At 47.8% G+C, this 21033-nt stretch overlaps 1 protein-coding gene across 2 annotated transcripts in view; it reads left to right on the forward strand.

Moving 5' to 3' along the window:
- Positions 1-19663: 19663 nt before the first annotated feature.
- The window catches only part of Nuak1 (NUAK family kinase 1), a 64834-nt gene continuing 63464 nt past the window's right edge, over positions 19664-21033 (forward strand). Inside the window, exon 1 of one of the 2 annotated variants that reach the window (XM_051206247.1) lies at positions 19664-20518. In XM_051206247.1, coding sequence (XP_051062204.1) covers positions 20276-20518 — 243 coding nt within the window. In that variant the 5' untranslated portion in view covers positions 19664-20275. The remainder of the gene's footprint in view (positions 20519-21033) is intronic. The other variant, XM_051206248.1, reaches the window with a different exon arrangement.

Consider the following 21033-nt stretch of genomic DNA (forward strand, 5'->3'; position numbering starts at 1 on the left):
AGTGAGGAGTCAGAGCAGGCCAAGCTGCAAGAAAATGAAAGGTCAGAAATGAGAAAACTCCTTCCAGTCCATTTTATCTGTGTGTCTGTCATCTTCTATCTGTTTATCTACATTTCTATCTATCTATCTGTCTGTCTGTCTCTCTCTATCATCTATTTACCTGTCATCATCTGTCTACTGATAGACATTCAATACATCTCTATCATCTACCTACCAAATATCTGCCAATTATTTATCATCCATCTATCTATCATCTATCTATCTGTCTTTTCTGTCATCACTTATTATATATCTATTATCTGTCTATCATATCTACCCATATACCTATATATCTACCATCTGTCTACCCTATATTTATCACCTATCTACTTTACCCACCATCCAGCTGCCTATCATCCATCCATCCGTCCATCTGTCCGTCCGTCTGTCTGTCTGCCTGTCTGTCTGTCTTGGCCTATCATGTTATCTCTCTCTCTGAATCCTGGGAGACAATCAGAACCAAGGTAGATTAATAAGTGCAGGTGTAGAAACGAACCAAGAAGGTTTGAACTGAGTGCTAAGGGGTCACTCACCACTCATGCCAGGTTCAATGGATGATTTCCTTCTAAGGCTGCTCTGTTTTCTCATGTCACAATGTGATTCATGGTGCTTAGGAGATTTAGACGAGTAAATAATAGTATTAGAAATGCTACCTGTCACACAGCAGGCAGCTGCGTCAACAAGGCATCTTGAAGAGACTGGTGAATATGTAGGTAATACTCTCTGATGGAGAAAAAGAGCCAGGCCCTATGCCCGTGGTGGGGGCAGGGGAGGGGTCTGCTTGTCCCTCACTTCTGGTGTTGGCTCACCTCAGCTTAGATTCAATAAGTAGTCTCCCTCTTCAAGCCAGGAAGTGGCCTTCTAGAGAGTTTTTTGGGGGAATTTTCTTTTCCAGTCCAGCCTTTGGGAAGAAAATCCTCCAGGAAAGGAAGGAGTGATTCTCACATACTCTGGCAGGCAGGAAGGAGCTGTTTACCTTGCCCAGGCCCAGAAAGGAGGGAAGGGGGAGGGGATGGAGCAAGGGGAGGAGGGATGGAGGAAGAAGAGGGGATAGAGGAAGGGGAGGAGGGATGGAGGAAGAGGGGGAGGATGGAGGAAGGGAAGGAGGGATGGAGGAAAGGGAGGAGGGATGGAGGAAGGGGAGGAGGGTTGGAGGAAGGGGAGGAGGGATGGAGAAGGGGAGGAGGGACCACCAAAGGGAATATTGTGTTAGTGACACAATGAGCAGCTGCCCAGACTGAGTGCTCACTCCCAGACCCTTCTCACTTCCCAGACAACCTGCTGACTGAACAGCTGGGTCACTTAATGGGACCAGCCAGGCCTGCTCAGATCCTTCTCTGCCCTGCCTGGATGTGCACTGGGGCAAATCTTATAAAAAGGTCCAATTTCCACAGCTGAAAAATTGGAATAACATTCCTCACTTGGGTTTAGCAAATTTAAATGACTAATGTCCCTGTGGGGTTGTGGGGGAGCCTGGCAGGAAATGTGGAAGAGGGATGTGGCCAGGACAGGCTGAACCAAGGAACCCAGAAATGGCCACATCTATAAGTGGCCAATAAGGAAGGACAACAATCCAGACATAACTAATCATGTGCAGAATGAAAAATAAAGCTACAGGGACTTACCATTTCACACCCATTAGGATTGTTATCATTACAACAACAACAACAACAAAAACAAAAACAGAGAAATAAAGGTGTTAATGAAGACACAGAGGAATCAGACCCTCTGTGCACTGTTGGTGGGCCGTTAAAATAGTGTAGCCACTGCAGAAAATAGGGTTATGGGTCTCAGAAAACACACACACACAAAAAAAAAAAAAAAAAAAAAAAAAAAAAAACAACAACAGAACAAAAAACAAAAACAAAAAGCAAACAAACAAACAAAAACCAGAATTACCACATGATGCACAACTCTAACTTTGGGGTATGAATGTATCCCAGCAATGACAGCAGCAGCCAGAAGAGACATTCACACACATAGGCATAGCAGTATTGCTCACAGTAGACAAAACTTAGAAATAACCTAAATGCTTATGGGCAGATGGATGGATGGATGGACAGACAGACAGCCGGACTGATAAACAAGATACAGTCCATATAAATGCTGTGGTTAAAAAGTAGGGGATTCTGACTGCTACAATGTGGGTGAAACTTGAAGTTGTTTGTTGAAGTTGATTTGACACAAAAACATATAGTAACCAAGACCACTTATCTCAGACATGTAGGATAGTCAGATCCACAGAGACAAAAACAGAATAGCATTTGCCAGGGACCAGGGGGAGAGAGATGGAAGGTGATGATGGCCGTCCAACAATAGAATGAACACTACACCTGATACAAAATGGCTAAGATGGTAAATTTTGCTACACAAATTGTATCACTGAAAGGTGATAATACATAACAAGTAGTATGATGCTGTAATTAATGGCAGTTAGTTAATCTCGTCTTTCTATTGTACATCCTGTTTATGGACATTTCTTAGCTTTGTGTGGGACCCTTAACACATGAAAACTCAAAGCCCAGGCCCCTTGAGGGTCTGTTCCTCGGGAAGTTACATCCTATGTCTCTTCATCATTTTATTTCTGGTGTCTACCAGTAGGCCAGCTTGTTAGAAGCTTTTCAAAGAATAAATAAAAAAGGGACCTAACCCAGACAAGGCTTGTCTCTGTCCTGTTGACTCCAGGGACGTGCACCTTGGCATGCACCTTGGGGCCACTGACATGGGGTAATATAAACACAGCTGGGAGGAAGGCAATAAAGAGGCTAATAGGCTATACTATTCTCCCGCACCATCCAAAGCTCCCTTCAGCTTGTTTGGATGGCCGGGCAGGGCAAGCAGAAGCTTTGGACAGAGGGGTTGGGCTTGGTTTGGGAGGATTGCTGCAGATACAAAGTTCTAATCACTAAACAGAAAAGCAGAGCAGTGCCCTCACCAAGGTCCAGTCACTCGGGACAGGACAGACGGGCTTCGTTCCTTGTGAATGACTCAGGAGCCTTCCTGTACTGTTTTCTTCCCTGAACATTCCTTTGCTGTGTTCTAATGCTGGGCTGCAGAATAGTCACTTCCTGGTAAAGCCGGGCCACTCTCAGGTTTGAGATTGGTGTGATAATTCTTTTGGAAACTGGAATGAGAGTCCTGCTCATGTGTGGGGCTTATTTTTTTCAGTGCCGGGGCGGAGAGGTTGGTCCCTTCCCATCTTGGCAGTCAGGTGATTGACCTCTAGGATAAATAAGGGCTGAGGGGAAGAGGCAAGACTGTGTCTTCCTTGGTAAGGGCAGGGTGGGTCGTCTCAGGTATGTGTCTCTGCAAGAGTCTGTCCCCTGCCACACCCGCTTTCCTTCCTTACTGTCCCCTCCATCATGTATAAACCAGGGCTGCCTGTGCTGTTAGTGAACCCTGTAACAAAGGGTTTTAAGACACAGTGGCTAAAATTCACATCAGTCCACTCAATGTACAACACTGCATTGCTAGTTTCTGCTATCTGGGTGAGCTGCAGCTTCTGGCCTCTGGCCTCTTGTATCTGAGGTCAGCTACAAGCTGACCCAAAAGATCGGCTGCGATGCTGACTCATTTGCAGACTTGGTTGTCTGCCTGCATGTCTGCGGGGTCAAGGTCGAGGAGCACAAATGTAAAGGACAGATGTGGTGGCACAAATTTATAATCTGAGCTGGGGAGTCAGAGATGTGTGGGTCCCAGCTGCTGCTCACTGGCCAGTCAGCCTACCCTTCCTTATGAGATAAGCCCCAGGCAAATGAGAGACCCTGTCTCATAAAACCAGCTGAATTAGAGGAGTTAGTATTTATGGATGAAGTAGGAAATCGAAAGCTTTGGGTAGCTACACCCAAGTTTACCTGAGGAATATTCTAGAATATTGTTGAAATGAGCTTATTTTATTTTTCATGAGGAAGTATCTATTTATTTCTTATTTGTATAAGTGTATGCATGTTTATGCATGTGCTGGTGCATTACACACATGTGGAGGTCAGAGGACAGACTTAGCTGACTTTCCTCAGGCACTCCGAATGCTGGTTTTATGAGACAGGGTCTCTCGTTTGTCTTGGGTTTGTCTCATAAGGGTAGGCTCACTGGCCAGTGAGCTGCAGCTGGGACCCACTCATCTCTGACTCCCCACCACATCTGTCCTTTAAGCAATCCATTATGATGAGAAATAAAACGATAAACTTATGGCACCAGAACCCTGGTCTGGGCTGATGGCATACTCTCGTCTCAAAGTCCATAGCCTTGGGATTTTACTTTCTCTCCATTGTTTATCTAGTGACAGGGCTATTCAGTTTCCAGGAGGATCTGGGAAGTTAGTCTTCACTCTGAGTGGGCATTCACACAGTTAAAAATCAAGACTTCCATTTGCACAGAGAAAAGACTCAGCGTGGTGGCACACACCTTTAATCCCAGTGCTCTGGGAGGCAGAGGCAGGTGGATGTCTCTCCGTGAGTCTATGCAGGGAGTTTCAGGTCAGCCAGGGTTACACAGTGAGGCCCTGTCTTCTCATAAACAGCAGCAACCAACAACACCACACAAACAAAACAAGAAAACTGGTACAGAGAAAAGTCATGCATTTACTTTGCATGACTTTTAGACCTCTTAGAACCTCAGCTTCCTCAAGGGGTCATGGCACAAAGGGTTGGCAACAATGGCTACCCACTGGTGTTGAGATTAACTGTAACAAGGGTGCCAAGTAGTTATTATTGTAATTGTCCTCGCAGGAGCCGCAGGAGCTGAGATTATCTAGAGAGAGACTCCCTTTTGCCCTCCCTCTTGCTATGGGACTATTGAAAAGGGTGGATCCCATGGAATTGGGAATTCCCCAGGAATCTCACACTGGGCTTGGGGTGGGGGCGGTGTGGAAACCTAGCCCAAGGAGAGCTTATCTCCCAAGAAGGAATTTCACACAGTTGTGAAGGTTGTCACACATCTGTGGAGCTGAGGCAGTGACATCAAGGGCAGGGTCACACCTTGAACAGCACTGCTCAGGGAAACTCCCATCTTGTCCTCCACGGAAACCGAAATCTCAGTGCCAGAGCGACTCACTGGCTGGGTTCCTGAGCCTCTTTATTTGTCCTTCCTAACCTGGTTACACTGAATAAACCTTGTTTTTATGCTTGTACTACTTCTTGTCTATTTCATTGGCGTGTTGAATACAGGAGGCCCAGCCTAGCTGTTACAGTCGTCAGAGTCCGGGCTCCCACTCTTAACGGGTCCGGTAACATTACCACCTTTTCTGGTGGTAATAGGCATGGGTAGGTAAAAGTCCCTCGGGAGCATAACATTTCTCTATTTGTTAAAGTTATTATATTTATTTACATGTATGTACTCATGTGCCCCGCTGCCTATGGGTCCAGGTCAGACAACTTGCTGGAATCAGTTCTCCTTACACAATGTGGTGCTAGGGTTGAAACTCAGCTGACTTGGTAGCGAGTGCCTTTACCTGTGGCCAAGCCATCCCTGAGCCACGGTGCCGGTCCTGGAGTGTAACAATGGTTCCTACAAGCTGTTCTACCCTCCAGTGGCTTGGGGCACAGGAAACTGGAAAGTTGTTCACCTCTGCCTTGGATATGAGCCAGGACTGAGAACCCTCCCTGAATTCTCCTTAGCCTCTCCCTGGGTTTAAGGAGTTTCCTTTAAACTCATGAAGGGCTTCAGCTGGCGTGAGTAAAATTTAACATCTCTGGGTCCCAGTTTCCTCAGAGCTGGGGAAATACGGCGCACAGCGCGGTTGCCCAGTGTTGTAAAGATTAATGATGGCAGTGCACATGGGGGATTTACTAAGAAGCTTGTGAATAGTTGGTACCCAGTATATTACTATGATATTTGGGTTCACCACCTGATACCCTACTCAGCCTCAAACTGACTTTTGATTTCTAGCAGAAAGGTAACTCTGAGAAACTTTGTTACTTCCTTAGCCTTTTTTTCTAAGCCAGATTCCCACTTGCTTAGCAGGGCAGCTATGTGCCCAGACTCTGATCAGTCCCCACTGAGAAGTATTTACCAACCCTTGTTCTTCTGGCTGGTCTGGTCTTCCTCTTTAAACTGATAGTATGAGAGAGTGATATCTAAAACCTTGGCAGCATGTCTATGCCCATGAGGTAATAACCTAAACAATGTAAAAACAAAACAACAACACAACAACAACAAACTTAAAAAGCTAAGGAGAGGAAGATTCCTACCTACACTACATCCTTGATGTAACTGCAGAACAATTTACCTCCAGGCAGCTTCCTTCTCCTTCTATGCTAACAGTCTTTGTTTACCTGCTTATCCAGTTCCTTGAGGTTGAAAACATCCTCCTGTAATTCCTCCCCCTATTCCAGGAAAGTGCATCCCCCAGACTGTTCAAACAATGTTTGAACACTGAAAACTACTTTCCCCAAAAGTTCCCTCCCATGCACCCCTTTTCTGCTGGTTAGTTAGAACTAGATATGTTGATTTTGGAAGCCTGCATTCTGGTGTATTTGTTTTAAAAAAAAATCAGCCTTTAGCTCTTGTTTGTGTGTGATTACACTTCTGGCTGGCAACTAAGTTTAATTCATATTTACTCAGTACCAACCTGGTCAATGGTGGCCAAAGCACCAGAGGTACAGGGAAAAAGACTCAGACACGATGGTACAAAAGTTCAGCACTCAGGAGAAGGACAAGTGGATGGGCGGATGATCCCAACAAAATCAGGGAAGGACTGGGGTATGTGGGTGTATGGAGGTGCTGTGGAAGTATAATACAAATCAACCGAGGAAAAAGACATTATTGCCCACTCTGGGCTGTGTAGGTTGTGCAGACACACTCTTCACTTGAAGTCCTTGTTCATCAGTGTGAAAGTTCCCTGATACCACACAAGGATAGCTGTCTCTTCTCAGTCTCCACACTACAAGGTAGCAGTTTGGACTCTACAAGTGCACCCTCTGAAGACAGCCCAGCCATAAGAGGACAAGAAATGGGCAAGGAGGCAGAGATAGCTTGGGTGTTAGACAAGCTAGCCAGGAAAAACATAGTAGGCTTGCTTGTTTGCATATGGCCAACCACAGGGAATTCAATCACAGAAAAGAAAGTCCTCACTATATAGAGCTCAAGACCCCAGGGAAGCAGACAGCTAGAGGGCATGGGCTATGCATACCCCTCACCCACTTCCCTTGGAGATTAGAGGCGTCTTCTCTGATAAAATACTGGAGTGCAGGGTTCTTGCTAGAACCTTCCTAGTTATCAAGGACTTTGACTGCAAAAGTCAGCCCTCAGTCTGTGGGTTGGCATCAGCAGATTCAACACACCTTAGACTGAAAATGCTTAAAAATGATCTGTCCCAACCAGCTTTCTTGTTTCCTGTCTCTAAACACTGTAGTATAATGGCTTTTTCAAGTTTGATTAAGCTTTAGTAAGCAATGTACAGATGACTCAAATATATGGAGGATTGACTAGGCCTTTTTCCATAACTCACTGGAGCATGGCTCAAGGGACTCTGTTCTCTGTAGGAGGCCCTGGAACCCCGGAGAATACCAAGGGAGATTTGTGTGTCTGTGCATATTAATGAGAAGGATTTATTTAGACAGCCTAGGTAATTTTTATATTGGATGATTTCCCCCCCCAAGGTTAGAAGGTGTGTGTGTGTGTGTGTGTGTGTGTGTGTGTGTGTGTGTGTGTGTGACTGAGGGGAGGACTGGGGGTAGATCTGGGAAGATTTCATTCAATAGCTAGCCACCTTAGAGCCTACCTAGTAGCATGATTGTCACACACCTCAGATGCCTGTGGCTTTGACTCAGTGCTTTGTAAAGGGACCCTGACAAATGGCTTCTGGGGTGTTTACTGGGGTCTCTGCAGCTCCACTGTCTTGGGTATCACTCAAGAGACCAGAGACACAGTTTAGGTTGGATTCCACAAGTCCACCCTCTGAAGGCAGGCTGACTTGCACCTGTGCTACGGAATGGCTCTGACTCTGAAAGGGGTGGGGAGTCTCCTTCACCCACATCGACTTTGCAAGCCTATCTGGCTACATACCAGTTTTGCATCTTTTTGGTTAAGTCAAACATGAAATCTATCCAAATCTTCTTAAAATACAGGCCTGTCAGATGGCTCAGCAGGTAGAGGTGGTTTCTGAGCAGTGCTGGTAACATTAATTTGATCCTTGGAACCCACATAAAGGTGGATGAGAAGAACTGACTCTAGAAAGTTGTCCTGTGTCTTGCCATAACGAGCATGTGTGCCATAACAGGCATGTGTGCCATAACGAGCATTCTCCCACACATATATAATTATACACACACTACACAAACAATAAATAAGATTTTAAGACATTAAAACACGTTTCCACCTGGAGGGTGTGCTTTCACGGTGAACCAGGAAAGGGATGCTCTTGACTCCCATCTGTCATTGAAGTCCTGCCAGTGGCATATGATAAGTCTGACGATGACATTTGTTTATTGCCCGGCAAACAGAGGCTTCCAAAGAAACCAAAATGCAAGTCCTTGGGTTGAATTCCAAATTTCTATGGATGATTTAAGTTCTCTGGCCTCCACTTTGCTCATCTCCATGTTGGACACAATAATGTGTAGTTCTAACATTATCCTTTACTGCTAGTTAATCTATTCAACCATGTATCCGTGCATCTGCTCATCCAAGCATGTATGCATGCATCTATCCATCCATGTATACATGCATCCATCCATGCATGCATCCACACATCCATCCATGTATGCATCCATGCATGCATCCATTCATCCATGAACACATTCCTTCATTCACATTTAGCAAGTGGTTCTTTGAAGCCTTGATTTAAAGCACAAGAAACAACCAATAATACTGAAAGAGAAATCACTGCCTCAAAATAACAAACCCATAATAAACCTCTTATTTGAGATTTATGTTTCTCCAACCTATATTAGGTATCATTCCCATCCTCAAATAATACCATATGTATGTAGGGGACACATGCATGCTGCAGCTCTGTGGTGATCAGAGGGCAACTTTGTAGTGTCAGTTCTGTCTTTTACATGGGTTCTGGGAATCGAACTTAGGCCATCAAGCTTGTTCAGCAAGCCCTTTAACTGCTGAGTCACCTCACCAACCTGTCATTGCCGTTGGGTGGTGCAGAAACTGAGGCCCAAAGAAGTTAGGTGATTTGTCCAAGGTCACAGGAGACCTGGAGGGGAAGGATTTGACTATCAGTTTTCATGCACAGCATTCTGCCGACTCCTCCACACTGGAACATTCTTTCAACTCTACACAAACTGCAGCTGCAGGCTCAGGTGCAACGCAGTTGTGTGGTGGTCTGAGAGGCCAATAATCCCGGCATTCAAAGTGTTAAATAAAAAATTCTTACAAGAATGTATTGTATATTCAACATTCCCCAACACTTATTTTTGTCACCTCTCCCCTCCTGGCATACTTTCCCTTTGTTCCTCTGAATATATATGCATATGCATATATGACTATAGAAATGACAGAAAAATGCACGCATCTTTCTGAGAGTGGCTTAATATGACCGTCTCCATTTACACCATTTTCTTTCAAAGAACATAATTTTATTTTTCTTTATGGCTTGAAAAAAACCCACTATGTACAAGTACCACATTTTCTTTAAAGAAAATATTATTTCATTTTTTCTGTATGTGAGTGTCTACCTGAATGTATGTATGTCTGTGCACCACATGCATGCCCACAGAGGTCAGAGCAGTGCATCAGAGCCCTTGAAACTGGAGTTATGATTACACATCACACTTTGTTTATCCATTCCTCTGCTTCTGGACACTTCCATAACTTGGCTGTTGTGAACAGTGCAGCAATAACAGGGTTGTACAAGTATTGTGATATATTGACTGGGAGTCCGATGGGAGATGTCATTCTGTAAATACGTTTCTCTTATTGGTGAATGAATAAAGCCCTGTTGGCCAATAGGAAAGCAAGATAGGCGGGACTAGGAGACCAGGAGGATTCTGGAAGTAGTAAGGAGATCTAAGATGGAGGATGGAGAGAGAAGAACGCCAGCCCCTCTCTCTGGTAAGATAAGACCATGTGGAAGTACTTAGATTAATAGAAATGGGTTATTTAAGACAGATCTAGCCAATAAGAATCTAGTAACTGGCTAACAAAATTATATCTAATACAGAGTCTCTGTGTGTTATTTGGGACTGGCACAGTAGTGGGCCCAGGCTGGCAGGGGAAAACCTTACTCATATCAATCCCTGCTTATAGAAGGGGGAACGGAGGCTCTAAGAGGCTGTGCTATGGACATGATGGAGGACTTCTAGGAGACCATGACTCTACTTGTCTCTAATCTAATGGCAGACACGGGACACAGAGTCCTACATTGTTGGAGTATTTTGAGTATTTCTGATTTTATTTTTTACCACTCAACAAATCTGGTGGTTAAAGCTCTGTCTGACCCTGAAGATCAGTTAGTGATAGATGTGGCCCCCTTACTTCATATTGTTCTTTCCATCTCAACACACATGTCCTCTGAGCCTCCATCAGAAGATTTGGACATGTCCCCTCACTGTGATTGACAGATGCAGGTGCTCTGAGTCTATGCACTTCTGCTCCCAGAGCTTGGAAGCAGGCTCAGACTTACCTAAATAAGCAGACATGGCTAGATTACCATGCAATTTTGATCCTGCCTCTGAGATCTGTATTGAAACCATCAAAGATTGTTCTTACTTGATTTCTTTTCCCCTAGCTAGCAAAGAGAACACCTTTCCCAGTTAGGCAGTGAACCTTCATTCATATCAACCTTTGGATTTCTCCTGAATTCCCACCCATTTTCCTTCTGCCAGCTGCTTTCTATGGTCAGTTTTGTGCCAGGGTTCACTCAGGAAACGTGCGTGCACCAGCCATTGCCCCCCTTCAATTGGGAATTTGTGGTATAAAAAGGCTCAGCCACTGGGTGGTGCTGTGGGAAGACATTTGCCTTAGTTAAAGACTATGAAAACTCAGAATGGTGCAGGCTGGATAGCTTGTGCCGGCTACATAATCAGGGAAAGCCAGATGGATGGGACAAGGGTCTCTATCCACTATATGTCTGCAAACTCCTCAGTTGTCCCAGTCTGTCTGTCCTGGAGGGGGCTGTACCATGTGTAACCTGCAGTTTCTTCATGGTCACTATCTTCTGCGAGCTGAGTTTTGGACACTTTTCTATGACCCAGAGAGAGAGATGTTCTGTTTCAATGTCATGTGATAGAGAAATAACGGAGTCCTGACTCCACATCCCTAAGCTGAAAGACCTCAGTGTGGGCTCTCAATCTCTTTGCATATCTATGAAGAGTAGGGAAGATAAGATGATAAAGTGCCCTGTCAAATGCCACTACTAGTATTAAAAGATCACTGGTAGTAAGGTGTCCTGTGAACTGTAAATTATAAGTCCAATGGCAGTGTCAGAAACCTCCAGGAGGGCAGAGACCTATTGATTGTCTTTTTATCCCAGGCCTGACATTATGACTGCCACTACAGACACACTCACTATGGCAGACGAGTGAACAACAGGCGTGTACATAGCTCCATGCAGCAGGGGACACACGGATTGGAGCCTGGCAAATGATGGCCTCAAAGGACGACCCTGGGAGAGGGAGCTACAGAAGCAGGCCCTTGAGAAGAATCTGGGTCTTGTGCTGCATCTGCTAGGAAGCGTCTAGCACATCCCAGCCAGCTATCCCAGCCAGCTGGCTTCTGGTTAGCCTGACTCTGCTCTGTTCAGGCCATCTCAGGCCAGGGTGACTTCTCTCAGAGCAGGTGGACCAAGAGTTTTGTCATTCATCATGGGCACTCTGTTGACCGGCCTGGAATGTCCTCCTTCTCATGCCCACTTTGAAGACCTTAGTCCCTGGTGATTGTAAACACACTGGATGCAGGGCCTGACACTGAGACGCCCTGGATCTGAGTGAGTTGGGGCTGAGTGACCTGTCTCCCATGGTTAACAAATACAAACAGAAACGGCTCAGGTAAATAAATACAGGCCAGTGTGGAGCAAAGCCACGTCTGAGCCTATTTTTTCCTGACCTAGTTTTTTGTTTGTTTGGAACATAATTACTTGGGAATTGTCACTGTTTCACGTGGTGCTTATGGGTCTGGTAGGAGAATCTAATAATAAGTGTATTATGTAAATAGTAGTAACAACAACTACTATTTTGTCAATGCTTACCACGTAGCTATTATGCTCTCCATAGGCATTATCTTAATTAGTCTCATAAGGTGATTGCGACCCTATAGGGTTCTCTGAGGCCACCCCGAGGACATACTACTTCTATAGCTATTTTATGGATAGGAAATTTGAAGTTCCCCTATCTCCTGGGTCATAGAACTAGAACTCAAGCCATCCATTCATCCCTCAGTTCACTGCACCAATCATTACTGAGTTTGCAGGCACTATGAACCAGCTGCCAGAGGTTCCTGTAGAGTAATGCAGTCAAAATCTTGCTCTGTGCAGACAGGAGGGCAAACAAGCAAGGGGAACAATGTAATAATACATGGTAGGAAGAGAATAAGGGAGGGAGGGAGGAAGGGTGTGGGAATGATGGAAAGGGAGGGTGGGGATGCTGTCTTGGACAGGAGGGAACAAAAGGTGACATCTGGGGAGGCTAGGTTCCTGAGCTGAGTGGATCAGAGGGCAGAACCCAGCCGCTAATAAACCATCCAGTAGGCCAAATGGTCAGATCACAAGCCAATGAAGATCTCTCTCTCTCTCCACCCCCTTTCTCTCTTCTTTCCTCCCCCACCCCCCACTCTCGGAAACAGTTTCTCTGTGTAGCCCTGACTGCCCTGGAACTCACTCTGTAGACCTGGATGGCCTCAGATTCACAGAGATCCTCCTGCCTTGGCCTCCCAAGTGCTGGGATTAAAGGTGTGTGCCACCACCGCTGGCTCCCAATGAAGATTTCTGTGGAAATCTTTCATCTTTCCCAGGGTCCATCTTCACTTCTTTTCTTGGGTCATGCATTTCCAGGATAGGAGATAGAATATTAATTTAGGGAGGATATAAAATAAATTCATATACTCATTCTCTCCATTCAGCAACTCTTCTTCCATCTACCAATCCATACATCACTCCTATCCACCCATCCACCCACTTACCCACTCATCCATCTACCCATCCACCCATCCATCCTTCCATCCACCCACCCACTCATCCATCTACCCACTCTTCCATCCATCCATCCATCCATCCACCCATCCACCCACCCACTCATCCATGTACCCACTCATCCATCTACCCACCCACCCATCCATCCATCCATGTTTGTAAAGTAATAATGAGTCATATCTATACTCCTGCTGGAGATATGAATAAGATCTAAGTCTGTACTTTGGTGTCTAGTATCAACTAGCCACATATGGATATCGAGTCCTTCAATTGTGGCTACATGATACAACAAGTTAACGTTTTATACAATGAGCTAAAATTTTATGTAAGTTTATACAATGAGCTAAAATTTAAATGAAACCAACCAACCAACCAACCAGAAAGGAATCCTAACATTCTTCTGTTACATGAAATTTCATTGCTTAGATAGCGTCATATCCCAGCACAACCATTGAATATTCACCCTGAAATGAGCTTGGTGTACACAATCAGCTTCAGAAGACAACATAAAAAAGAATGTAAGCTATTTCATCTGTGAGCCATTTAAATACATTAAACATTTAAGCGATGTTTGGATGTGCCTGCTAATTTCGGACACGTTATTAGAATGTGTTTCTTTTGTTTCTGATGTGATGTCTGGAAGACTGGGTTCCTGATGTAGTTCACACTGCATTTCTATTGGGGGAGGGCTTTACTACACCTGCTCATTCCAAGGCAGGAGGCAGCTGGGGGCAGCCAGGCAGGCTCACAATGGGTCATTGGAATGTCATGAGCTAATGGCTATAATAGACTCTGGGACTGAATGCTCTGGGGACAGAACTAAGGGTTAGTGCAGGGTCAGAGAGCTGACATCTTCTGCCAGGTCTCTGAGATGAGCAGGGTCTTGTCATTGATAGGACAGGAGGCATTTCCCAGAATTGAGTGCAGCACGTGCAAAGACCACAAGGCCTAAGTCATGGACAAGTGTCTAGAATGCGGGGTGCCTTGGTGGGAGAGGGGATGTGGCCAAAATCAGAACTGGCAGTGGCTGTCAGCCTGAGAGAATAAGCTCCAAGTTGCTGGCGACATCCCACGGCTCCAGGGATGCCGTCCCCAGTCTCCTCTCTGCCTTTCTGCGTTCAACTCCTCTCACCCCACCCTAGATCATGCCAAGGATACTTCTGCCTTAGGGCCTTTGCTCATACCGGTCGGTTTGCCCTTAAGACTCTTCCCCTAGAATCTGAGATTATCCACTTGCTGATGTCTTTGAAGCTGGTGCTCAAATGTCACCTCAGTCAGAAAGCTCTCCCTGGTCCTCATCTCCCTTATCTGCTCCCTCTTACCCCAGGCCCCTCCAGCCTCAGTAAACCCCAGGTCCCGTTCACTGAAGCTCTCTGCAGTCCCCCCCCCCCACACACAGACTGGCACATTCAGTCTCTAGGCTTTCCGGCCGCTACTCTGGTATGCCGTGAGTCTTGTCTGCTGTGGTGTCCTCAGTGCAGGGGATTCAGCACATGTCCATTCCCCTTTTTCTTGAGAGGAGTGCTCTTATTTTCTAGTACAAAGATGAAGAAAGGGAAAGAAGGGGCATTCGACCCCTTGCCCTGCTTCGCAGCACAAGGAGCTGTGTAAGGAATGTCAGCTCTGAAGGAATGGGACTGTCAGTGCTGGAGGGCCGTATGGGTCATCTCCTGTCCCACTGACAGTCCCCAAACTCTTCGAGACAGACTTCTCTCTCTGCCTTTCAACTGCCAAGTACAGAAACCGGAGGAAAACACTAATCAGAGCCATCTGTTAGGACCCTTGTATCACTCCATTGTTTTGCAGACTTTGTGTCCCTCATTGGGAATGCTTAAGGTTAGGATTGGGTGTTGCAGATTTTTATTTTCTAGACTGTGGAATATCTACGAATTCGTGACAAAGATATCTTAAGGCTAGTACCCAAGTGAAGACATGACATCCATTTGTTTCATATAACTTTACACGTATGGCCTGATTGTGTAAACGTTTAGCTAATGTTGTACATAGAACATTCTGCTGCGGGATTCCCTCCCTGTGCCCCTGTACTAGTGACCATGAAGTCTCTGACTTTGGAATTTTGGACTCAGTAACTCGAGATCGAGTCCCTTCTCCACCCCACCTATCAGTCCATGAACAGACCATACAAAACGTACTCACAGTGGGAGGCGGCAAACATATTAAGGTCTGACTGCCCTCACTGTTTTCTGCATCAACTTATAGCTCCCGCAACCTGCTTTCTGTTGTTGTGGCAAATCCAGGAGGTCATTCACTTATTTAGGCTCACAGTTTCGGAGGTTTCATCCCCACGATGGAGACTCTCCTGTTTTGTCTTGTGTCAGGGATGCAGTGAAACGGGGAACTGCTCACGCCACGATGAATCAAGGCTGGGCAGAAGGAGAGAGAGGTCCACACCTCCTTTCCTGAGCACCCCAGTGTGGGAAAACTTCCTCACCAGGCTCCATATCTTAAAGAAGACCAGCCACCGGGCACTACACTTTTCTACACCCATCTTTCAGGGACACTTGCCCAACTCCAAGAATCCTCAACCAAAACCTTTAAAATGTCTCCACTTTGAAGATAAGGGAACAGAAACAAAGAGAGTGTGGTCCAGGACCACACTGCTCGGAGGACTTGAACATGGCTGCTTTTGATTCTGAAACCTGTGTCCCAATTGCCATGGTCATGGGCCACTTAGTATGCAGGAAGAAGTAGGGTTTCTGGTATCCATTAATGAGTACAATTTTGCTTGTATCTATTCCATATTCAAATAGCATGAGCTCTCCCGAGGTTGGTGGCTGGAGGTCAGCTGGGTGCTGGAACTGTATTTACTACTCTAGACTGGTAGCCACACTATTCTACTCCTTGTTAGCCCCAACGCTGGGCGCATAGTAGGAAGACAGTAGTACTGAAAGGATTATTATTTTATTTTATTTTGTAACATTTCAATAAAACCACTGAATACTTCTCTAATTGTATCTCTCATACAAGTAATGCTAATTAAATCAAATCTCATCACCTCTAATAAAAAGCGACATAAAGGAGAATATGATTTCTTCTGGCTCACAGTTTGAAAGGCTCCAGTCCATGGTGGTTGGGGAAGGCATGGCAGAGTTATAGCAGTAGGAGTATGTGGCTGGGATTACTCACATCTCTGGGGAGCAGGAAGCACAGATCATGTGGGACAGGACCGTGATAACTCCTCAGATCCTCCCTACTGTGTCCCAGTTCCTCCAGCTGGGCCTAACCTCCGAAAGATTTCACAGCCTCCCGAAACTGCACCAGCAGCTGGGAAACAAGCGTTCAAACATGGAGCCTATAGGTGACAGACAGTTCATTCAAACCATTTGTACATATATCAGTATAGATGTGTATGTATACATACACCACATATGTGTATATGTGCATACACATGGCTTGAATTGGACACACACAGACACACACCAGGCAGAAAGGGTTGGCAATGAGGAAATAGGAATTTCTGGTGAACAGTCTGATCTCTTCTGCCACAGTGCAGAATAAGCATGTTCTCAGGAGGCTATTTCAAAGTTGGTTGTCCATCAGTTCACAGATCCAAATGACAAATGTCATAATCTGAGGTAACTTGTCAGCCCTCACCTATCAATACAGGCCAATGACATCAACTCAGGTTAGTTGTACCATAGACAGCTTGGAGCCTTAGTTCGATGGTTTGGTTTCAAATCCTGAATTGCCCTGATACTGTTTGATAATGTGCAACACGGTCAACCTTTGTGGATATTCATTTTCTCAGTAGTGAAATGGGGATCCTAATAAGATAAATAAGACATACACACACACTCACGATTAATGATAGTTGATACCATTGTGTTTTCTGAACAAAGCTTTCTGGAGACAGCAAACATACACACTTTCTTTTAAGTTGCTTTCAAAACAATAAATGTAATAAGATCCCGTGAAGGACATTATGCTACTATAGCCTAACCCGTGAGTACAGATGTTACGACATCTGTCTAGTATCCAGCAGAGAACCAGAAGCCACACAGCAGTATGATCAAACTGCTGATAATTCCTCCCAAGTCCGCAGGGGTAGGGGAAGAGGCTTGACAGTATAATAGCCATCATTTACTGAGGATACTTCCTATCCTTTAAGACCCACACCAACCTGTGGAACATTCTGTCACCGCTGGCACTGACACAGCTGTCCCCATCACCCCAGGCAGATCACAGGAGTAACACAGAGAGGAGGAAATAATTGTTCAAGACAGTCACCATGAGTGTCAGGATGGGATTTGAACCCGGTTACTTTGGCTCCAGAACTGAGACTCTGAACCTAGGAGCCTCGGCTGGTTAGAGGGGATGTCCTGTGTAAAAGTAGACCATGTATGCCCTGCAATGGCTGAGCACATGGAGGCATTTGCCATCAAGTTTGGCACTTGCCAGCAGTTTGATCCCTGGAGGCCACACGGTGGAAGGAGAGGACTAACTACTGAAGCTATCCTCTTATGTCCACATAGGTATGCATACATGCGCACATACATCCACATACAGAGTAAGCATATGTGATTTAAAAACCCGCCATTATCAATGCTACACGAATCCAGGCTTGACAGGAGCTGCTGGGCTTGGACATGAGGGTGTGACATGCACTGTAGCTGGGTTTTACCTCTTTCCTATCTAAAGAGAGATAGCCTGGTGCCTGTGGAGCAGGGGCAGTGAGGGCTGGTCTTGGTGCTGTTGTTGCCCAGTACAGGCAAAGTTTAAAATCTTACTGATAGGATCGCCCCACGCGAAACAGTCTTGGCAGCTACCTTCCACAGCATTCACTGTGGTAGGTTCTGTCCATTCAGCACACAGGGATGGAGCCCTCGCTGCACTTACAGCAGGCTATATACCACTGTAACAGACAGACACCATGTCGCTGGCTGAGCACTGCTACTTTCCCAGTTCAGCCTTCCTGGGGGCCGCTCTGTTGGCTGTGCAGCCTCAGCTTGCCCCACCCTGTACTATTTGTCCAGGTGAGGAGGGGACATGGCAAGTTCCTCCGTAGCTGCTAACGCTTCCAGGTAGAAAAAGAGTGATCATTTTTGCACTGATGCTGTCAACCAATGCAGGTTATATGGCCACATGTAATCTCGAGGGAGTGGGTAAGTTTCCTGGGGGACAGAAGAGACCACAATGCTTGCCATTTTAATTACAATTAAACAATCTGTTTACCTGGGGACCAAACCAAACCCAAACTAAAATCAACCAGATACGTATTTTAAGAGCAACCTGAAGAAACATCAAGAGGTTAAGTCTCCCAGTCAGCTCAGTGGGGACCCAGGACTCTACCCACTCGCCACTTGTCTAGCAATCTACATGCATGTCTACAGACCGGTTCGGGGATGGGGACCGGGAGTCACTGACAGGGCTGGTGGGACCAGTAGATCGAATAAACGTGGCCTTTGAGCTTGTCTTATGTGAGTGCTCTTAAGGAAGGCACAGACTGGCAGAGGGGTAAGTAAATAAAGTTTGTAAGTAAAGTAAGTAGATGAAGTTTGGAGACAAGACTAGCCAGTGAAGAAGGGAGCAGAGGAGTGAGGGGCGGTATGAGTAGTGTATTTCATTCAGGCAGTGACTCTGGCAGCAGGGATGGGGGTAGACAGGAGTGAAGACAGGAGGAATGCGGAGGGAGGAAGAAACCCGAGGGGTGCAGACAAAGCGCCAGTGCGGCCAGGCAAACTTGCAGAACACACCAGACCCTCTCCCTGCCTTAGTCTCGAACACTGTAATTTACATGATATTACTTTAAAAATTTCCCAAGGCTTCTAAATTTTTTTTTTTCCATCTTCTTATTTTTCCTCCCTCCAACTTAGGAGAATCAGGCCAGTCTGGGTGCAGCTGGGAGGCCTTCCTGCCTGACCCTCACCTGAGATCTGGCCTTTTTAGTCAAAGGAAAATTCCCAGCGCCCGAGGGGGTCAAGAGGCTTGCTAGCGGCCTCTGGCTTGGGCAAGGAATTGCTCAGCAGGCCCAGGTCCATCCTAGAGTCACGGTTTGTCCAGCTCGGTAAGGGGCCTTCTCACTGATGCTGGGCACCTCAGGGACCCAGCTCCATCTAGGCCCCCACATCGCCTCCCGTCTTCGGCGTTTGTCCCTGCCAAGGAGCCCGGCGCCCGAGCCAAGGGCCGGGTTCCTGCTTCGATCCCGAGAGAGCCCGGTGCGGGGTCCCGCAGCATCCTTCCCGGGGACTTTCCAGGTTCCGCGGTGACCCAAGGAGGGCGCGGGCCGGAGTTGGGGGCCTGCAGGGCCCCGGCGGCGGGAGGGGACCGTGACTCACCGCCGGTAACCCAACACCGCTGGGCCTCCTTTCCCCGGCCTCCCCCAGCTCTCGCGGGCCTGGTGGCCGCCACGACACCACAACAAACATGAAGGGTGGCCCAGGAGGGTGCAGTCCTGGGCCACAACGCGCACGCCTGGGCCACCCGGGCTCCGTGCGGTGCGTAGTCGCCCCAGCGGCCTCGGGGCCCCGCCGGCTTTATCGGAGGCCGATCGGCCCAAGCCAGGGGCAGATCGCTCGCGGCAGCCGCGGAGGGTGAGTGCGGGACGCCCGGGGACGGGGACGAGCGCACCGGGGACCCCCACCCCGCGACCGTCCGACCCTCCCGGCGAGGACAAAGCGCCCTGGCCGCCGCCCGGGCCTGCGCCGCGCCGCACAAAGGCTGAACGACGACGACACGCACCCCGCCCCCTCCCTGCGCGGTGGCCCGACGCGGAGGTGGGGACACCCGGGCGCCCGCCCCGCGCTCCCCTCCCGCCCCGCCCCGTCTGCGCGTCCTCCCGGCGCGGGGGCGGGGGGCGCGGCGCCCCACATAACACTCCCCTCCCTGTGCGCGGAGCCACCCTCTCCCCTCCTTCCCGCGAACTCCACCGCCTCCGCTGACACCGCCGCCACCTCGCCGGACGCTGCGCAGATTGCCGCGCCGGGCCGGGGGGCGGTGCGCCGAGCGTGCGCGCCCGGGGCGCCAGATGTGCAGTCGCCGCCGCTAGTGACCCTGCGGCAGCCAGAGCCAGGTCGGGTTGTCTCAGCTATGCTGCGGGGGCGACCTTGAACGAATCCTGGTTTCCCTCGGCGGGGACCACTCCGAGCCCCTGTGCCGGGTCCGGTCCTGCCGTCTCCAGCCCGGCTCGCCCCGCGCTCGGACATGGAAGGGACCGCAGTGCCCGAGGCAGGGGATGGCCCTGATGTGGAGCCGGGGCCGCCGGGCTCTTTACGGGAGGCGGTGGCCGGGGCGACTGCAGCCCCAGCGGAGCCCAGGAAGCCTCACGGGGTGAAACGACATCACCACAAGCACAACTTGAAGCATCGCTATGAGCTGCAGGAGACCCTGGGCAAAGGTACCTACGGCAAAGTCAAGAGAGCCACCGAGAGGTTTTCAGGCCGAGTGGTGAGTAGGGGAAATCTCTGGGTGGTACCCGCTACCTCCGCTGTGGACCCAGTGGGGTCTGGGCACACATCACACCACCGGGGTGCCTCCTCCAAGAGGGGTCTGGGCAGAAGCCCCGCAGTCAGACTCCTCAGTTTGCTTTCGTCACCTATGACTCAGGTGTATATCTCTGGAAACACTTGTTACATCCTGTCTGCACATATTTTGGGGCTTCCCCCCCCCTTTTATCAGCTAGCAAAGTAGTGTTTAGGATTCGCAAACATTTTGCAGCTTTGGAACATGGGGTCCCCCGCAGACACACCTTCAGACCTTGCGCGAGAGAGCTCCTTATTTGTACAACTTCGAAAAGACCCATACCCTTAGTCATGAAGCTGGACTCTCTCGAGTCTTGAGTCCTGGTGCTGCCCCTGACCCCCACTTCTTTCCCATCCACCCACAATCCCACTTGTCTATCTTTGCACGGAGCGTGACCACCCTGATGTTGCTATTGCTGCAAAAGAACCAAGCTACTGAGG

This window comes from Phodopus roborovskii, unplaced genomic scaffold, assembly GCF_943737965.1.
Source record: "Phodopus roborovskii unplaced genomic scaffold, PHOROB, whole genome shotgun sequence".
Classification (NCBI taxonomy): domain Eukaryota; kingdom Metazoa; phylum Chordata; class Mammalia; order Rodentia; family Cricetidae; genus Phodopus; species Phodopus roborovskii.